Below are 22,347 nucleotides of genomic sequence, written 5' to 3' on the forward strand. Positions count from 1 at the left end.
ATATCTTAAGGGTTTGTGACCTGTGAAGATCATGAAAACGCATCCCTTTAGCATATGTCGAAAATATTTGACAGCTTCATAAATTCCTAATAATTCGCGATCGTAAGTGCTGTATCTGGTTTGTGCTGGTGAGAGTTTTTTTAAAAATATATGAAAGTGGTCTCCGTAATTCTTGAGCTTTCTGTTGTAAAACTGCTCCTATACCTGTTGTTGATGCATCAATGTGTAGAAACATTAGGTAATTTTTTGGAAGCAGAAGAGATGAAAAATATGAAACGCCTTCACCAGGAATTGAGCCGCGGACCTCTGGAGTACCGGCACAGCATGCAGAACCACTACACAACGAACGCACCCTAGAAAAGCAGGAGAAATACCTTATATACTCCCCTTTTTAAAGGGCGACTAAAGTTTTTAGGGGACCCAATCGCCAAATTCTGGGTGTGGAGAATTCTCAACCCCTTTTAATTCAGGCGCTATTGTAGAGACATACTGATATTTGGAAGCAAGAGAGATTGAAAAATTAGCAACTGCCTTCCCCAGGAATTGAACCTCGGACCTCTGGAGTACCGGCTCAGCGTAAAGAACCACTACACCATGAAGGCACGCTAGGAAAGCGGGAGAAATACCTTATAAACCGTAGAGTGATAATGGTTTAGGTTCAGAAGGATACTGCAAATTCGTTGCATAAATTAAAACATTTTTGCATTTTTGGAACGCTTTGCGAGATTCTGTGGTCCAGGTTATAACACGTTTATCGTTTTTCTTTCTTCCAACCAAAAAAAGAATTTAGAGGTGCTTGTATGGTTGCTGCATGAGGTAAGAAATGTCGATAAAAATTGAGCATAGCAAGAAATCTTTTTAAGTCCTTCACTATAGATGGTTCGGGAATATCACGGATAGTGGTGACTCTATTTGTAAAGGTTCGAACGTCTTCAGTGGAAATTTCATGATCAAGAAATGATACTCTTGGTTGGCCAAAAACGCAATTGGGTGGATTAAGACTGACACCGTACCTTTGAAAACGTTCAAAAACTGTTCTCAAATGTGATAGGTGCTCTTGCTCTGAAGAGGAGGCGATTAAGACGTCATCAAAATAAGGTACACAAAAGTCGAGGCTGTTTAACACCTGATTCATGAAGTGTTGGAACGTTTGAGAAGCATTGCAAAAGCCGAAAGTCATGACCGGAAACTCAAATAGTCCAAAAGGCATAATAACTGCAGTTTTTGGAATATCAGCTAGGTTAATGGGCACTTGGTGATATGCCCGCTCAAGATCAAGGGTTGTAAAAATAGCTTTTCTCTCTAAAACTTGCATACAGTCTTGAATGTGCAGGACTGGCTAATGATCAGGAATTGTAGCTGCATTTAAGCGGCGATAATCGCCACTTACCATTGCATTTCCGAACTGGATGGAGCAAACTGGCCCATGAACTTTTTGAAGGATGGCAAATTCCCTGTTCCATCATGTACTGAAATTCCTTTTTAGCAGAAATTGGAAGTCTTGTAGTTTCAATATAATGTAGTCATCATGCTTGGGTTCGGAAATACAAATAACTGGGAGCATGATTGTAGGGAATTCTCTGAGAAGTTGATGCCATGGGGAGTTTCTCGAAATCAGTTTAATGCTCAAATCTTGACTATTGAGAATAACTCCCGGATAAGTTAAGTTGGTTGTGGAATCTATCAAACGGCGATTCTTAAGATCAACAAGCAAAGAAAACTTTTGTAAAAATTCAGTGCCAATAATAGGACTTGAAACAGTAGCAATAATGAATGGCCATTGGAAGTTGCGGTGCAATCCTACATCAAAATTTTGAATAGGAGTTCCATTTGCTACATAAAGTTGTAACTTGGTAAGGCATTTTTGTTCTTGAAAATGTGGTGGAACAACAGAAACATCAGCCTCAGTGTCTATAAGAAACCTTAAGCCCAAATTCTTCCCGATGACGAAAAGGCGTGCAAAATTCTGGCCATTGTCGTTCACGACTTTGAGCAACGGCCCTTCTCATTTCCCTGGTCATTATAACAACACAGAGGGTGGCATTTGTTTGCCTTGTTTCCAAATTTGTGGTGGTAAAAACAAATACTCAGAGGAGAGCTTTCTCATAATGTTTCCTCAGTGGGTTACGATGTGTATTTCGACCACATGATGTGGAGCGGTTGCGCTGAAAAGGTTCAGCTTGGATGGCTACTAACTGAGCAACCTGTTTGGACAAATCATCAATTTAAGCCTGTAACACCACAATACCTAGACCAGAAGCCTGCACTGCATGTATTTGCGCTGGAACGGCCAGTTCGTGAATTTTATCAGCGATTTCGGGAAGATTTTTAAGTGGCTCGCTGCTGGCCGCTAAAATGGTTTGCATGTTAGATGGGAGTCTATTCACCCATAATGTTTTAAGAATGTTATCCGTCAGGTTACCGGCGGCTAAGTCTGACATTTTATACAGCAATTGAGAAGTCCTTATTGATATGAGTAGTACAACTATAAATCGTGCAGCAGTTGCTTGATTTTAACTGTCTCGGATTCTTCATAAACAGAAATTAATTTTTTTAAAAGGATTTGTATTTGTCCGTCGTCGGTGGATTCAAAATTATTTCACGAGCTGATTGCAGTACCTCTGATTCTAAAGCGGCAATCACTGTATAAAATTGAGTTTTGTCGGCAGTAATGCAACACAATTTAAACTGTGCATCCAATTGAATGAACCATAACGATGGGTCTCAGCGACAAAAAGGCGGTGGCTTAACTGCCACTCGCGCCAATTGTGAAGCAGCATCGTTTTCAACCACTTTAGATCAATCAAATATGCAGAATAATAATATGTATAGAATATGCACAATAATATGTATAGAAAAATAATATGTATGTAGTGACACAGTTTCTTGGTTGAAATCAGAGAAATTGGCGGCTCAAATGCAGCAGAAGATACATATATCCGCTGAAATTATGACAGAAATATGTTGACTCACCGGAATGCAGCACAACGCCTGAAATTACAGGTGAAATATCTTACTTGCATCTCATCACAGTGGATAACTTACTGCTGCTCAGAATTTTGACAAACTCCATATTCGTGCAACATTGAAGGTTGCTATTCATAATAAACACGGGTCACCAATTATGGTAGTACAATTTTTTTAGACAGATCGTTAAATAATTATAACAATTGAATAGAATAAATATTTTTTTTTTTTGGTTGCTATGGGTTACCAGACTGGCAGAGTTGAGCTGTAGTAGGCAAGTTGCCACATATCTATTTATCTATAATGTATATTAAACTTTTGTTTAAAAATTGTACTTTTTAAAAACACTTATATAAATATGTAAAATAAATAACACCTCTTTAACCAAGGTCTAGATCATCGTATGTCTGATTTTTTCCGCCGACACAGATGCATTTCCGAATCCAAGGCTAGTGTAGTTAGGTAGTGACTATTCTTAATACAGTCAAAAGTCGTTAATCCGGACTCGTCGGAACTTCGGCGATTCCGGATTATCGGTTTTTCCGGATTATAGATCATCAGTTTAAATCTGGTAAGATGGCATGCAGAAATTCCAAAATTAAAAATATGAAATCGTAATTTATGAAATAAAGAACAATTATGATCTAAAGGGTATCAAAATTTGCAAAAAGAAAAAGCTTAATATTTATTTGTTTACTTTATTAAACATTTCTTTCGATGTAAGTTGTTTAAGTTTTGCTTCGTTTCATGTGATAATACTTTCTCTTTAATTCTATTAAACAGACATAATTTCTTGTTCAGTTACAAAGTTCCGCCGTTCAAGTCCTATAATTGCTGTGTCAAGAACACCGACTAATTTGTCAATCGAAATTTTTTTGTTTTCAATAACCTCTGTCACTTTCTTCGCTATCGGAAGCGAATTATAATGACGAGGCATTTGATTTAAATCATATCAAAGACGAGATGAAATACTACATTGAGTAAGCAATTATAAGCCAAATAAAATAAAAACATCTGCCCTTAAGATAAGGATAGTGCTGACAGATCAAACAAAGTTTAGATAAACAAACGTTAAAGTTTAGATAAATAAAGGATATGCTTTTATCCATATTTGCAGCAATTCCACTTTTTGTTTAATGGACTCCGAAAGATACTTTTGCTTTGTATATCCTTTACATATTAGTAAATATATATCGGAAATTCTATTTGACATAATCGAAAGTTCAAGCTTACTTTTATAAAATTGCTCTAACAGTCTGCAAAAAATAATAATCCGGATCCAATTCGAAGATTAAGGAACAACGCAATCTGCAACATTAACGAAAATAGATAATTAGATAATTTTAGCTTAGCTTATCCCGTCCGTTATACATAAAACGCGCATTCGTAAATGTATTTTGCGCACGCAAATTCGCAGCGGTAAAGGTCTCACGCGCATGCGTCAACGCGACGCATGCGCAGAAAGTTTGTAGCTTTGAGGTCCGGATTATAGATCATTCCGGATTATGGGTGTCCGAATTAACGACTTTTGACTGTATATTTTTGAGTATTTTATGGCAGATTCAGCATTTTATTATTATTTGCATTATTTTCTTATTACGAATATATTCTATATATTATATTACTGAAAGTTTTTTGTGGGGAGGGTGGCACCAAAAAGATTTTTTACCCCGGGTGCCAGTTATGGTTGCTACGCCACTGCCACATTGTCGCTATTAGTTTAAGTGTGCTATTTTACGGCCGTACCTAATATGTGCGTACGAGTATATGCCAGTTACCCTTAAAAGGAGCCAACTATATGAATAGATTCTGTGCAGCTTCGACTGAATAATTTTATTTAGTTAGCTTTATATTTTCTATTTTGAGTTAAAGCCCAAGTGGACCCTTCTTGTGCACCTGAGAGGGGTTATCTGTACATGCATTCTAAGTTGGAATAAAAGAGTAATTTAACCTTTTTTGGACTTCTTACTTGCACTACAACAACTCAGCATATAGTCGCTACATAGTTCTTCAGTATTTTAGCTTCCAAGGAATTCTATTTTAGCTAGGCAATTATAGTGTGATCAAAATGCCTTTTGGATTATTCAATGATATATTGTTTCAAAACACTTTAATAATAATAATACCTATTATTATCATTAAAAGGTTCTTCGCCAAGTTGTTTGTGAAGACATTAAGTCTCTGATATAAAGAATAAAACTGATTTTGCCATTGATTTAAAAATTAATAATTTTAACCTTAAAGAGAACAATTCAAGCAAACTGTACTTTGCTAAGAAACCTGAAGATACTCAGCCTTTACAACTCAATATAATATCTTCATCAGCTGCTCTTGTATTATTTATCACAGTTTTTACGTAGTTAACACAATCAATTACCTGTAAAAGTCTGTATGCTTAAATACACAATTCTACATTAATTCTCCTCCATCTTGAAAAGTCCTATACATCACAACATGTAAACAATGACATTTCAAAACATTTTACATTACAAATATGTACAGGGCTTGTACCCCCCCCTCCAAAAAAAACTCCTAAAGATATGTCATGCTTAAAAATTCAACAAAAAATCTATACATATAATAAAAGAAAGTCTGTCTGTGTGTGCGTCTTTCGTTCGGGCTGCGCATAAGCTAACAGACCCACAGCTACGAAATTTGGTACATAGGTGCATCTAGAAAAAAGGCAGTGCAACTAGAAGCGATTTTTTCGAAATTTGAATTTTTTTATTTTATGTTTTGTGACGAAATCGCGTCATTTTGAGACATAATGAGCTATAGAAAAACGAGATTACACACTCCATTTTCACATCGTCATGAAATGTAGGCACTTAGCTATTTTACAAACTTAAGATAAATTGCGTGTTTCAGTAAATCGATTAACTAAGAATTTATTTAACAAAGTGAGCTTAACACCTTTTCAACGAGATTTTTTCTAAAAAAGTTTATTTTTTTCTTTGATTTTTGGACATGTTAAACTTTTATCCTTGTGACAGCTTTTACAAAAAGAATTTCGGAAAAATAATAATATTTTATTATATATTTTAAAAAAAAATTAAAAAAATTTTTTTTTTTAAATGAAGCTTCCGAGTACACATCTTACATCTTTAAAAATGTGATTTTGGCAACAATTTTCCTTTCTTATTGTTGTTGATAGATTTTTGATGAAATCGCATCATTTTGAATAGTTTCATTCTTTTAGAAATATAGGTTTGGCAACAATTTTTCATCGTACTTCTTATGTCACTGTTTTTAAGAGACTGGCATAGTTCATTGTCACTTTTACTTCTTTGTACAAAGTAAAAAGGAAGTATTATAATCGCTAAAAGTTTCAGGCAGCATATTTCAAAGAAAATATCCATTTTGACCGCTATCGAATGCAATTTAATGATGTTTTTGCATGATATCCGTACATAAGAACAGAATAAAAGACTCGTTTCCTTCAAAAAAATTATAAAACTGCTTTAAAATTAATTCTGAAGAGAATTTTTCGTGGCGTCTGTACGTGCGTACGAACGTATCTCGCATAACTCAAAAACGAGCAACCTCAGAACGTTGAAATTTTGTATATAGGACTTCTATAACATGTAGATGTGCACCTCGTACTTTGGTTGCAATCGGCCGCACCAAACATATATAAATATATTTATATATATATCCACTCTATTACCCAGCTCAGTGATCTCAGTTTCTTTACACTTATATGTTGGTAAATTGTACATTTTTTGCTTTAAAAATGATTGAATTATGTTGTTTTTATCTTTCGGCTAAGGATTTTATGCCTTTAAGTAAATCCGTGTGTGATATTTTTAGAATTATCAGCAATTTTAAAGTTGTTTAATTGCCGCTAAGCCTTTTTTAATGGCGGCCATTGATGTTTACATTTGAAACAGGAGACTAGTGGATTTGTTGCCAATCTAGAGAAACTTAGCTTCGCAACAACAAAGATAACACATTCATTTATTATTGCCAATTAAATCATGCTTAATTCTTTCTGGAATCTTTTCGAGGAAATAGGTGTTTGAGATTTTCTTTTTTGTTTTGTTTGCTTAATTTCTTTTATACATCATTCTAGCTTTATTATAGTATTTGAATAGAACATGTGGCAACGATTAGATAATTCTATTCTTTAAATGATATAAATTTTGTGCATTATGTGTTATAATGTGAATGAAATATAATACTGTTGAGTGAATCTAGTGCCAGAGTGTCACTATGGTAAACAAAAATACTAGAGTGAATTTTAAAGAATGCATTTATTCTATTGTGGTTTATGCGCTGTCGGTGAAGTAGATTTAATTCAATCGAATAAGTTTAAATGAAATGCAAGAAAAAATGCGTATAATTTAATATTCCGTACAAGGAAGTCATGTGGTGTACACATCAGATTTTTTTTATATATATAATACTTTTTTTTTTTTTTTTTTTTTGATAAAGTTGTTCTGCAGAGTAAAATTCCATGCGGAATTTTTGTTTTTTGAGTTTCTTTCATGTTATTTTTTGCTTATTTTACTGTTTGTAAAATATTGAAAAGTTTTGCACGATTTTTTTTTTTTCAACGGAAAGTTGGTTAATTTTTTTATATGTAATATATTTTTTTAAAAATTTGTGTTTTTTTTCCAGAAGTTTTTTGCAGAGTAAAATTCTGTGCAGTTTTAAATTTAACATTTGGTGTTCCCTTCAGGCATTTTTACGGTACATTTAAAAGCCAGACAAAGGCTGGTAGCGTAGATGCTAGTAAAGTATAAAGTAAGTTTATTATTTTTTTCATAGTTATTTTCACATTCTTAAGGTTGTGTTTAAATATATTTTAACTTTAGATTTACAATAGTTCAAGGTGAGGCGACATTAAAAGTCCTTTTCGTTGCCATGCTAGTGGTATTAATTGTAAAGTTATTGAGAGTATCAAAGTACACTATTTAAAATCTTGGACAGCATATAATGGCCATATTGCCATGATTTTAAATAGTGACAGACAGAGAGACAAAAATGTGGAAATAAAAATTAAATGGACTTACAGAAAACTATTTAGCTGAGCAGATGCTGTCTCTCTCTCTGTCTGAAATTTCTGACCTTTTAAATGATAGTGTTTCACTTTATACAGCTGGAAATGCCCAGTCATGATTTGAAGAAAAGGAGAATGAAATTCTACACCTACTCTGGTTTCCACAATCACTAGACTTACCAATATTGAGTTACTAAGAGTTAGATTAGAAAACACAGTGAGAACTGAATACTCCAGCATCTGTTCAGAAAGTAGAGTGGTTTTGCATGAAGAAGGAAATAATATGTTAACTACCATCTTGAATTTGTATATGCCCATTCTTAATTGGATATAAATAGATTTAAGTGCCAAAGATTGTTCTATACAACGTGCAGATTTTCTCTTTCTTAAAGTGGTTACATGATTTTGCACAACTTCTCAGTGTACAGAACAAACTCTTACCTCTCATTCCTCTTGGTGTAAGCAATGTTAATTTTTGACCACACTCTTTTAATGTAGCAATAGCCACTTCAACAGAATCTTCTGTGGGGGTCTCTAGAAGATGAGTAACCATTTCCAAGATAAGAACTTCATGAGCCTAAAGAAAAATATTACAGCAGAAGTTTTTAAAATTGAATATTAATTATTATAACTGTTTAGCTACCAGTGGTCTGTTAGATTATTTAAAAAAAGTACTTAAATTAACTATTTTTCATAGTTTACATAATTCAATTACTTCAATTACTCTGTGGGACTGATTTTAAAAACAATTTGTTCAAGTGAAAAATAATTTATTATTATTTTTTGAAAATGCAACTTAAGGCCATATAAATTCTTGCCCCAAAAACCATTGCAGGTTTATTTATTTATTTATTTTTATTGTTCAGTTTGTTAAACTGCAATTCTAATTTGAAAGACAGAAAACATTTGCTAATTCAACAGCTCTAGAAAAAGGCAACACTCTGGAAACTAGTTGTTTACTATGCCATGGAAGATAAACTCACGTAATGGCAATACCTGCCAGGTTTGTGAGCAAGATAAATGACATGTTAGCGTAACATGTCATTTATCTTGCTCACAACACACATTATAATGGTTTAAAAATTTCAAGACTCTAAGATGTTTCTAATGAAAAAAAAAATTACAATTCTGACTGCAACTGAATTTAAGGTCAAGCTATTCTAAACAGATATACCAATTATACACAGCAAAAATCCTCAGAGGAAAAAAACTTCATTAAGACTAAAATCTACTAGTACTAAGCAATATAAGACTATTAAACATAATGCAAAGAAAAAGATAACCAATTTAAAAAGAATGTGAAAATTAAGAATCTCATTAACAGCAGAATTTTTAGAAATTCCTACCTATTTCCAGCCGAAAAGTTATTAAAAAATAATAAAATTCAAAATATTGCAACTACCAGAAAATAATAAAAATAAATAATAGAGGCAGTGAATTAGAGGTTTGGTTTAGTTTGTTAGATCACGGCAAAGCACTCGAGGCTATCTGCCTTAAGGGAGGGATGCCTTCATGGAGGACTTTCTAAGGAAAACTGGCTCATATACACGTTACACATGGGGAAAACCACAAAAACACCCATACCTCGGACTGAACTACCAATGTTCAGCGACGTTACCGCTCGGCCACTGGTGGGCCAGTGAATCAGAGATAAAATATTATAATTATATGCATCAGGCTCTTTTAAAGTTTTATATCTGAACAAGGCAACAGAAATTTCTCATGCTCTGACCAATGATACACACAAACAACACAAATGGTAAAAGAAATCTCTAATACAGGGTGTTATAATTAAAATGGTCACAAAAGGAAAGCTACTGGACCCATGTAAAGGAGTTCATGGGAACTGAGTCATAGGAATTCCGTGGAAGAAAAAATTAAAAAGCTCACCACCGGGGGGGGGATGGCGCTGTATACAATATTGTTAAACAAAATAAGACATGAAGACATAGTTTAAAATGTGTTTAATTGTTTCTGAAACCTGTTACAAAGCATGTTCAATGTGATGTCCACCATTTTCTGAAAGCAAGTTAAATCGTATTACTGCATTCTTAACAGCAGCTGTTGCTATATCAGGAGGAATGTTACGGACATGTTGGTGTATTGCATCTTTCAATACCAATAAATTTTAGATTATCACCAAAAATAGTGTTTTTGAGATAACGTCATAGCCAAAAGTCATAGGGGTTGAGATCTGGTGATCTGGTGAAAACTTTTGCCAAGAAGTAGGGAAGTGTTGGCCTATAATCCATCTGTTCATTCGTGAAAGTGACACATGTACCAATGTGCAGTGTGCTCCCATCTTGCATAAAAATCGTGGTGTCTAAAATGCCATGTTGCTGCAGTTCAGGTATCACAAAACGTCTCAACATTGACGTTAATCGAGCTGCAATCACAGTGTATATAACAGGTCCAGCTGTTGACTGCTCTTCAAACAAAAATGGTCCAATTATGAAAATCGCTGTCTTACCACACTAAATGGTGACTTTAGGAGAATGCAGTGGAACTGGGTAGATAACACCAGGGATTTGTTTGGTCCAAATCTTGCAGGTTATGGGCATTGACATCGCCATTTAGGTAAAAATGAACCTCATCTGTACACAAAATGTTCCACGGCCAATGCTTGTCCACTACCATCTGTCCAAGGACTTCCAAAGCGAAAGATTCTCTCGCAGCAGGATCGATAAGTTCAAGTTCTTGAACATGTTCGATTTTATATGGGTAACACTGCAGCACATTACGGACAATTTTAAACAATTGAAATGATTAAAAACGTTTTAAACCGATATCTTCATGTTACAGGGCCAAATTCAGGCTTAAAAACTTACAAATTAGCGATCCGTAAGAAAACGATTTCCAGAATGTGCGCACTTTTGTATCTCACATTTTCAAATTACCCAAGTGACGCACTCGACTTTTATCAGCTTTAATTGGTAATTTTGTTTAGGTCTATGTTTTTAAGGGTAAAGAACATGTTAAACCCATGTAATAAAAGGTTGAGTTAGAATCTGATCCTTATTTCGTTTAACAATATTGCATTCAGCGTCATTTCTTCCCTGGTGTTGAGTTTTTAAACTTTTTTCTATGGGAAATAAATTCCCATGAGCTCCTTCCTTTAGACGATTACCAAGTTTGATAACAGTTGGTCCAGTAGTTTTTCTTTTATGACCATTTTAAAGTGGAACTTTAAATATAACCACCCTGTATAAATATATCAGTAAACCATATTACTTTAAAACAGCAAAAACATATCTAATGCAATAAAAAATTAATACTTACCACTTCTTGATTTAACAAGTGAGCAAGAAAACGTGCAGCAGTCATACACACAGTTTTGTCATTTCTACGAAATCCTCTCTTGTACTGAATAATCAATCGTTTTAAAATAAGCTCACCAATTTCTGGAAACTAATAAAGAAAAAAATATAAAATGGTCCAAATTTTAACTGCTAGAGATGCTTTTGCAGCAACAATAAAAATTTTAAAAACCAAGCAAAAGAATATTTGAAAAACTGCTTTATCAACATTAGTCTTATCTTTTAATTTAAAATATATTTTTCTAAAATTAAAATAGTCTTCGGTAATTTAATAAAATATAATTTTAACAAAAATATTTTTCCTACAAACTAGCAAAATATGCAGTACAAAGTCATGGATCCGGACGTCCATAATCCGGAATGATCTATAATCCGGACCTCAAAAGCTACAAACTTTCTACGCATGCACGTTTAATGTATAACAAACGGTATAAGCTAGGCTAAAATTATCTATTTCAGTTAATGATGCAGATCGCGTTGTTCCTTAATCTTTTAATTGGATTTGGCTTATTATTTTTTTGCAGACTGTTAGAGCAATTTTATAAAAAATTAAGCTTGAACTTTCGATTATGTCAAAAAGAGTTTCCAATTCTGGAGCTGCCGAAGGATCTACAAAGCGAAAGCTTGTTTCTATGTCAATCAAACAAAAAGTGGAATTTCTGCAAAAAATGGATAAAGGCATGCAGAAAGTGACAGAGAGGTTAGTGAAAATGAAAAAATTTCGATTGACAAGTTAGTCGGCATTCTCGGCACAGCAATTACAGGACTTGAACAGTGGAACTTTGTAATTGAACACGAAATTATGTCTTTTGATAGAATTAAAGAGAAAGTATTAGCATATAAAATGAAGCAACTTAAAAAACTTACATTGAAAGAAATGCTTAACAAAGTAAACAAATAAATATTAAACTTTTTTTTTTTTGTAAATTTTGATACCCTTTAGATCATAATTGCTCTTTATTTCATAAATTATGGGTTCATATTTTTAATTTTATAATTTCTGCATGCCATCTTACCAGATTTAAATTGATGATCTATAATCCGGAAAAACCCCTAATCCGGAATCGCCTAAGTGCTGACGAGTACGGATTAAAGACTTTATACTGTAATTAAAAAATAAAATTGATAAAATAATACTAATAATCTCATTTAATTCTTTAATGAGTGTTTCATTCTGAGAAAATAGTTCAGAATAATCACATTTTAATTGAAAATAATTAAAATCTGAATAGTTCCTTCTTTGAAAATGATAATTTGAATACTTTCTGCTTCAACTCTTGACAAATTCATGAAAAGACTGCATATTTCTCAGCTATATATATTTACATAATTTACAATAGCAGAAAGTCACAAAATTTAATTCACAGCCTGATTTAGAGAAAGCAAAATGAGGCATATGCCTCAATCCCATAAATCCTTCTATAATATTTAAAATAAGTATAATAAAAAAAAATCAATTCTAAGTTTTAAAAATATGAAACTGGAAACAGAAACAAAATTTAAAATTTGTATTTTAGTTTTTTAGAGTCTTTTGTCAAAAATTCAACACTGTACTGCTGACTTGTACTATCACTCGCAACATATATCATTTGGTGAACTCTTGACTTGTAAACTAGCGTTTAACTTGCAAAACCAATTTCTGCTGCTTATATGACACTATACTTGAAGCTTATGATATCAAATGAATATGAGGATCTTTTGATTATTCTAAATATGTTCATATATTTGTTTATTAAATTGATGAGCAACTTAATTCCATTATCTTAGTTTTCAATCAACAATTTAATAAAGATTTGTAATAAAAGCATCAAGAATTTTTAGAGTCCAGCTTTCATGCTTGTTTATTTTAAGGCAAAAATAAGACCCTGGTTTAAAATGTTAAATACATGATACATAATACACTGAAGCCATGAGAATAAAACACAAAAATATAAAATGAACTTTTTATTTAAATAACTTTCAATGAAAAAATTGTAAATTATTTTACTTACAAGAAATATTTTATATAATTTGCATGGGTTATATCTACTATGTTGAAAAGAATTAATTGTGAAAGGGCCTCTAGTTTTGAAAACTAAGCCATGACCACAACCAGTCACAAGCACTAAGAGATTAATCACTATAATATTGAACAAGTCTTACACCAACACAAAATGCTTATTTTTAATCCAAAACTTTAAATATTATCATGTAAATAATTATTTATCATAAAATACTCACTTTTGTATTTATAATAGCAACAAGTGCAGCATACACACGGGTAAATGTTGGTGAAGCTGACTGTGCTTGCATTATAGCTCTCGCCAAAACACCTCTGAAAGAAAAAAAGAAATGGTCTTAGCATTACTTGATCGATCTTTAAAATGCAATAGATAACACTAGAGAACAATTTGTACCACAATTTCTGTTGAGTTTGATTTTTGAGCTGTTTTAGAGTTAAATACACATGCTTTTCCTACAGTGTCAAGTTTTTTTCCTGAATCTTATGTGAATGTGAACATTCTCCATGGCATACAGCAAGGATTATAGGAAGTACTACTGCTCTTCTATTGGCTGACATAAACCCTGTGATTAGCACCAGTTAAATAATGTGGTAGGAGACCAGTGACAGGTGCATACTTGTCTAAATTAGTTCAGTTATGCCTGAGATACTATAGTGAGATGTTGTGTATCACTCTGATATAGTGAAGTGCACTCCAAATTCTGAGTTATTGTTTTGGGACAAAATTTGGGACTATTCAAAAAAGCTTCAGAGCTGTTAGCATCAACACAGCATAAGAAAAAACTTGCTTGAAAAAGAAGCTCTTTTGCTCAAGAGAAAGTATGTTTCAGCAATACTTTCGAAGTAATGATGGGTTTGTATATTGGCATAATGTACAGGGTTTAATGGAAGAGTTGGGAATTTCAGCCTGTAACGCAACTAAATGGTGACTGTTCATTGATATGTCAAAGCGGAGCTTGAAGTGCATCCTCCTCCACAATGCAAATTTATTTCATGCAGCTTCAATAGGTCATTCAGTTCATTTGTGTGAAGAATATAAAGACATAAGAGATTGACTGATTTGATGCAATATCACATGCAACAATGGAGATCATCTGTGCTGACCTTCCTCTTTTGTCAACAATGCTATAGTAAGCATTCCTGTTTTTTGTGTATGTGGAAGCTCAAAAGAAGCATTGACTGCAGTCAAATTGGCTGCCAAGATCTGACCTGAAACCTAGTGATCAAACCAGTCTACAGCCACTTTTTGACAAAAAGGACTTTATATTTCCACCGTTGCATTGAAGTAATTCGTTAAAGCTTCGCCAACGAAAGGAGACTGTTTTAAGTCTCTTATCCTGGTATTTCCTAGAATGTCATTTGAAAAGATAAAACTGTGTTTAATGGTACACACATTCAGCAGCTCTTAAGATAAAAATTTCATTGGAACAATGACACAACTTCAAAAGAGTGCTTGGATGGCATTCAAAAATATTGTAAAAGACTTTATTAGAAATACATAAGCACAGAATTACAGCAAAATTATCCATCAACTTTTGGACAGCTTCAAAATGCTTGATCACAACACAAGCATCAGATTGCATTTTTTAGATAGCCATGAAAACTTCCTGAAAAATCTTGATGCAGTCAGTGATGAGAAGGGTGAGCAATTCTGTCAAGATTTTGTAAAAAGTCAGTCATGAAGGCATAGTACTAAGGTAGATGGTATGTACATTGCACGAAAAAAAAAAGGGGGGTACAGTTCTATATCTCTCATTCTACTGGGCCGATTGAAGAAATTCAAATCGAGTTTTTCATGTCTCGAAAGCATGACTTAGGATATATATTAGATTTATATATAGCATTATTCTAACATACCCATTTTGACACAAAATCCGACCTTTTTCTGAAATGACATGCCAATTTTTTTCCATATTTCGATTCTACGAGTCAAATTATGCCTAAATAATAAATTTTGTAAAATTTGGTGCAAAATTCACGGAGAAATTCAAAACTTTTATCTTGGCCCTTTTTTTTTCAGTTCACGCCAAGAATAATTTACTTGGCAACCTTCTTAATTTATAGCAATATATTTTTCATTGTAGACGAGTGGAAAAAAAATCATCCTTCATACTTTCTAATAATTTTAACAAAGGGCGTAAACCACATTTAGTGTTATTACAATTTGCCAGATGATGCCAAGTTTCAAAATGTGCCAATATGTAAATACATGTATATCTTACAAAATTTTGATAAAAAACTCCACTTTTTTGCAGGTGTGCCTAGAAACACATATACTTTAAGATGATATTAAAAATTCCATAGGTTACAATACAAAAACGTTTTCGAAAAATTTAAAAATACAAATTTAAAAAATTAAATCATAAAAAATGTGTGAATTATATTTAAGCCTAAATTTCGAATTTTGGAAGACGGAATCAAGTAAGTTTAATAAAAAAAAGAGACATTAATAAACATATATCAAATTGAACATGGAGGAGCTAAAATTTTGAGAGCTAATGTTTTGAAAACTACTCGTGTAATTTTTACAAAACTTGGCAGTTTGGTATAATTTGAGAATGGGAGATATAGAACTGTTCTCCACCTTTTTTACGCAGTGTACATATGATGGCTGAATATTGCTTGAGCATCAAGCAAGAATGTCCACAGATTTACCACTCCAGAAAAAGCCGTAAGCAAAAATGTTTAACTCAATATGTATGTTTACCATTTGGTAAAGAAACTTTTGTATTTGTATAATAAAATTTAACTTGCAGTAACTATATATAGCCTTTGTATGGAAAAAAAAATATTCTTTGTGATCAGTATATTAAGTTTTTCTCTTTTTCTTTATATGATTATTTTGTATGACTTTTGAAACAAACAGAGGGTATCCTGTAGCTTAAAAAAATTGATGTGATAGAAAAATACTGAGGTTATTTTTGGATTCAGAGGGCAAAATTTAGTCAAAAACAAGTGACAGAGCTAAGACAATGAAATTGCTGTTTCCCAGTATAATTATATAAATTCTGCATTATAAATTATTGTAAAGCTAGAGGAAAAATAATAAATATGAAATTAAAATCCAAATTTATTAACCACAGTGCAGAATAATGCAGTTTTTTGATAACATCAGTATATTTTAATATAATTACTTAAATATAAAAAAATACTAAAACTATTAAAAATTAGTTAACTGTAAAACAACACATTCACAAAATTTATTAGAAAATTTAAAAACTATAATATTAAAAATGTATATAAGGTAGATTAAAATTACACCTATTACAAATTATATTAATAAAACTGAAAAAGATAAAAAGAGGCAAAATAAGAAGTAAAATATTTTGAAATCAGAATTTCATGAAGAAATCTCTTAAAGCATAAGATACAAAACTCAATAGATGCCAGTAATAGCATTAAAGAAGAAAAGAGGGAAAAAATTTAATAACTGAAAGTAACACAAAAATAACTCTATTCTTCATAAAAATATATAGAAATCGATAGCAAAATATAATGTGAAAGTAAAACAATAGTAGTATGGAAAGCACAATAACTGTAACAAATTTCTTTGAAATACAACTTCTTCTTTGAATACTTGAATAACATTACTATATTTATTGATAAATGCTTTTTAATCTGCCAAGTTCTGCCTTCAACTCTTGTCATTAGGAACAACATACATTGCATTTTACTTTCTCTTTTGAATTTTCAAAATTTAAATTCATAAAATTAGAATGGCAAATACATGAATCGATATAATATATACTAGATATCTTAGAATAAAGTCATCAAATTACAGAAGTGCATTCTACTGCTGAAGAATAAAAAAAAGTATTATATGGACATATTGTTAAAAATACATAGCTTAAGAATTAAGAAGCACTGAAGATCTATGACAAGACAATAAAAAGGTTAAATGACTGGCCAATGCAAATTCAACATTGGCAATACAGTGCATTACAAAATTTTTGGTGGAATATAAAAAAATCTTTATTCTAAATTAAGTTGCAAATTGAAAATGGAAGGATTACAATAAATATTCAAACTGCAAACTATTAGCAATAGTACAAGCATTTGTCACGCAGAGGGATATATACATTCTAAAATGCCTATAGTGTTGTGGATTCATTTCATAGCATACTGCTACAGTTTATCTTGTGAAGTAACTGAATACATATAAACACTGGTTTTCAGCTTCCTGACACAAAATAATACAATGGCTTCAGTTCAGAAGAAGGAGTAGAACATTAGAGGAGATCACCTCCCAAATTTAACTATTTATTGATTTGTATTAATATCACAAATAATTTTATTCAATTTCTTAATTACAATCATATATATTTAATGAAAGTTTCATAATTGTAGCAGATCAGAGACTTATAATGAATAATACAGTTCTTACCTGCCCCTTATAATATTTTCTCTAAAAAGCTCTGGCACAATATTAGCAATGTTAGAACTGTTAACTTTGTTTGTCATTCCAACAATACTCTTCTTTAATGCTTCCCATGCTATTCTTTGGTATTCAGCACTAAAATGATATAAAAAAGAAAAATAAGTATTGCTTTTTTATATGGTTGCATGTGTACAGTTTTGTAATAAATTGAATGCACATAGAACCATGATAGCTTGATAAAATTTATTTTACAAAGAAACACTTCACAGTTTTGGAACTTTCCACAAAAATACTAAAACAGATCTCCACAGCATCATAGAATACAATTAGTATTTACACTTTAAACTACTAAGAACATTAAACACAATGCAATGCAAAGCACATGTAAGCAGCAAAGCTCACATGAAGATACTTCAATACTCCAAAATAACACAACAATTACTACTCAGAAACTGATGTTTTACCCAGTCTTAATTTTCTCTTGGCCACCGAGAGATTTCTAGCACCTTCCACATCTCAAAATTACTGAATGGCATATAAGAGACAGATATGATTACAGCTACATATAACATCAATTACAGTTATTCAATTACAATACCCATTACACTTGTACAGGGAACCAGACCAAAATGTCATCAAATGGTTGTTAAGTTGAGCAACAAAAATTAGCCACCAGTATCATCGGCAACTTGGCAATATCTTGCCAATTTAGCAAGATAGCCATTTAATCATAAAATTTCATATATAAAAAATCCTACAGTTTCCCATATAATTCCACTAAAATTATTACCAAATGTACAAAATTCATAACAATATTACAATACATTAAAAAGCAATGTTACAACATAAACCAAATCATGTTAAGTCAGGAAAACATGGAACAGCAAAAAGAACACTATTAGGTAAATATGCAGTGAAAAAATTTCAAAATTCCCCCTCCTCAAGAAACAGATACACATATCAATTAATTCTGAATAAAGGAAAACAAAATAGAAATTTATAATCAAATATTAACATTCAGACATCAGAAAAAATTATAAAATTTACAGTATACTTTAAGTAATATGGTAAATCTTGGGGTCATTATCTAATTTTAAAGGTATAAACTTCTAACAAAAGGTATTATATGGATGCTAAAGTTGAATAATCCTAAAAGAGGACCTGTTACCAAAGCACAAATTTTAATCAAATAATTGCTTGTAGTCACAAGTTTTAGACAAATAACTGTATGTAATGTATCTTTAATAATGTCACATGTGTGCATTTATAATTTTTGTAGCTAGTTTAAAAGTTCTGCTTAATAAAAATTAACTTCTTTCTTTAGTAAAGCTGAAGTGTCATTTATAGAAGTGAAAAGTGTCATATGTAAAAATCAAAAGTGAGTAAACATGTCCTTTCCAATTTCTTTTGCTATGGAATACTTAATTGTACTAGGACAGCAATAACTGAAATTTCAACAATCATCAACGGGTTTAATTTGATATTCATTGATATACAGAAATGCAACAGATATCAGGCAAATATCTGTTTATTTAACATAGTTAGGTGTCATCTATTCAGAATGCTCCCTTTGTTTTTTATTCAAAGCTTATTTTTCAGTTTTGCAAAATAACAAACACTTCAAACAAACACATTGTTTGGCACACGCTCTTTCGCAACACAAAAGATCTCTTATATATTCTCTATGTTATAAAAGTGCTGCTCATCAATTTCAAGAGCCTTTTTCAAATTTCAATAGAATAAATTTAACATTTGGCAGTCAAGTAGTCAAATGCATGGCTTAAAATCAAACTAATTCAATATCTTGGCAATATGATATCCACTGCATTCTTAGTGATGCATACATATACATATATGTGTAGTATGTATGTATATGTAAGATAGAATAAAATATGATGGCTATGCATCTAAATAATTGGCAATCTCAAAATTGATTATTCTAAACTTGATGCCCCCCCCCCCAAGTTCATTTGGTCTTCCAAATTCGAGATTTTTCCACGTTACATAACAACCTAAGATTAGCCAATCACAGCTTAACTATGTTTAAGTCATATTTTTAAAACTAGCATACATAAAAATTATTGTATTTAACTACGATTGAATAAATTTCTTGTCTGCAAAAATGATCAGATGTGAATTGCCATAAAATAAAAGTTTATTTCAAAATGGCCATGTCTGAAAGTTGTTGGTTTTATGCATCCATTTATCTAACTACGCCGACTTCAAGCTGCAGTGCATCAAAATATCCATCCTCAGCCATGATGATTGCCAGCCAAGGAATAAAATAGATCTAGAAGTAGAATGCACTATTATTAAACATAATTATAAAACAAATTTAAGAATAAAATCAGCTTTATCAAATTTATTGGGTAGCATTAAATATTTTACCCTTATAATAGTTGGACATAATTTGAAAGAACATTAGTGACGTTTTTATTACTAACTTATAGCTTTATGTTGATTTTTTCTTTTATGTCTCCTTTTGTCATGTACTTGCTCAGCTTAGAGCTTTAGTAAATAGCAAATAGATTTTATGTCAAATGGCATAGGTTAAAATGAGAAGTTAAATCATAATCAGCATGATTTGTTACAGAAGACTCGCTGTTACCACCGCTGCTGCTTGCCTAGAGAGGCCTGCTGATCAGAACAAACTTGAAAGCCTGATGTAGACACGGTACGCAAATTTTGAAAGTTAGTTGCCCTCTGCCTGTCTGAGAGAGTTATTGTCATAACTTCATGTTAAGTTTTCAGGGTTGTAACCCAGTTAAAATACTTTAAGGTTCCAATAAGCCACTAAAGCACCATAGGTGATAAGTTGTTTTGTATTATTTTTAGTCTCACTAGATGCAAAGAATTAAGTTTTACACTTAATTTTACATTTTTGTGCTATATCTTGTGACCACGATAAAGATTAATGAAAGGTAATAACTCTAATATGCAGAGACAACTTTTATGGGCGACCACTTAGTTCCAAATAATTAAATTAGCTAGTTATATACCCTTAGTCATTATAGATTTATATGGCCACTTTTAAATTTATTTTGAAAACATATTTTTTAAAAAAGCACTATTAAAACTGTAAGGCATATCTTAAATTTATAACAGTTATTTTAAGTTTATCATACTTTCCTATCTCTTCTAGCTTCAGCTTACAATTCCTTACCAGAGTGAGTTTTTAGAATCATGTTAAATGCAAATGAGTAGTAGAAAGTATTAAGTTCCACTGACTTCCGGAGAGAGAGTTAGAATTCCTGAATAGCACATGTTTGCCTTTTAGCTATGGCTTTTACTACACTTTGCCATATTACGTGCCTTTAGATAGCTTTGCTAGGTAATTTAATATTACGAGCCAACTAGGTTAGAATCTGTGTTAGCTTTGGTTAAATCTCTTTAGTTAGTCATTAGCTAGTTCTTATTTTTTATATTTTAAGTTAAGCCCAAGTGGAAGCTTTATTGTATGCCCTGAGAAAGGGGCCATCTGTGAATCTTTATTTTGAGCAATAAAGAGTAATTAATTCACTAGGTTTCTCAACACTTAGTTAATACGTAGATAAAAGGGAGGAACATTACATTGGCACCGAAAGTATTTTGACCAACCATGTCGTTACATAAAGGAAAATTTACGCTGACCCCTCCAACCTTTCAAATTCCTGTTTCATTGCAGAAACCATGCAAGCAGCTATGAAGCCAGCCACGACGTTTGATGGCAAAGGATCGGTGATGACCTTCCTAGAGTAGTTGGACCTGCATTTCACATTATATCCCGTAAATCAGCTGCAGAAAGTTACAATTGCTATGGCTAATTTAAAAGGCCAAGCCCTGAGTTGGTCTAAGTTCATTAGAAAATTCCTGTTGGGGGATCCAGGTTCCAAAACCTACACATGAGAACATCTTAAAAATGTGCTATTAAAAGTGTTTCCCTTATTTAGGGGTCTTTCAACCCGTGGCCTGCTGAAGGCATTTTAGTGGCCCACATTTGAATTTGAAGAAAAATTGAAGAATTTAAATTTCGATTTCAAGAAAAATTGCTTTGTCAGGTTTGTCGTAAGAAAAACTTTTTTTCTCTTATTCTTGATATTTAAAACATTTTATTGACATGCTTGATATTATTTGAAATAAAATTTTCTGAAAATGACGAATTTTTTTAAAAATTCAGTTTATCTTACATAATTTTAAAAATAAAAAATTTGACTATGCATAAAATCTCAATTCCATAAAAAGGGTAGGTTCTTATCTCTGTTGTAAAAGTGGTTAATTTCATTCGGTCTAAAGGATTTTATTACATGCAATTTCAACAGGTCTTGTGTGATTTGGAAGTTGAATATTGTGACATTGTGCATTACGCAGAAGTACATTGATTGTGGCGGGGAAATATGCTTCAGCGCCTGTTTTATTTGAAGAGTGAAGTTCAACAATTCATGGAATTTAAAGAGAAATCTCTTCATGAGTTCAGTGATGAGAAATGGTTGAGAGACTTTGCATTTCTTGTTAATATTACAGGTCATCTCAATGATTTGAACTTCTGCTTACTGGGGAAAGATCTACTTGTTCATAATCTTTATTACTTTGTGAAAGCTTTTTGAGACAAATTCAATCCTGTGGGAAAGTCAGTTGCTATATAAGAATTTCACTCACTTTCCAAAACTGATGGAGTGTGTGAAGAACTTAACAACATGAAATT

The 22,347-nt window shown here is 32.1% G+C and overlaps 1 protein-coding gene across 2 annotated transcripts in view; it reads right to left on the reverse strand.

Annotated features, from left to right (window-relative positions):
• The window catches only part of ncm (pre-mRNA-splicing factor nucampholin), a 134,337-nt gene that overhangs the window by 58,500 nt on the left and 53,490 nt on the right, over positions 1 to 22,347 (reverse strand). For both annotated transcript variants that reach the window (XM_085810576.1, XM_085810577.1), the window contains 4 exons: positions 17,673 to 17,801; positions 13,507 to 13,600; positions 11,249 to 11,377; positions 8,411 to 8,546 (listed from right to left, as the gene is read on the reverse strand). In XM_085810576.1, coding sequence (XP_085666702.1) covers positions 8,411 to 8,546; positions 11,249 to 11,377; positions 13,507 to 13,600; positions 17,673 to 17,801 — 488 coding nt within the window. The remainder of the gene's footprint in view (positions 1 to 8,410; positions 8,547 to 11,248; positions 11,378 to 13,506; positions 13,601 to 17,672; positions 17,802 to 22,347) is intronic.

The sequence above is a fragment of the Stegodyphus dumicola genome, chromosome 2 (genome assembly GCF_044657685.1).
Source record: "Stegodyphus dumicola isolate Sdum_Otavi_A_Nest chromosome 2, ASM4465768v1".
Lineage (NCBI taxonomy): Eukaryota > Metazoa > Arthropoda > Arachnida > Araneae > Eresidae > Stegodyphus > Stegodyphus dumicola.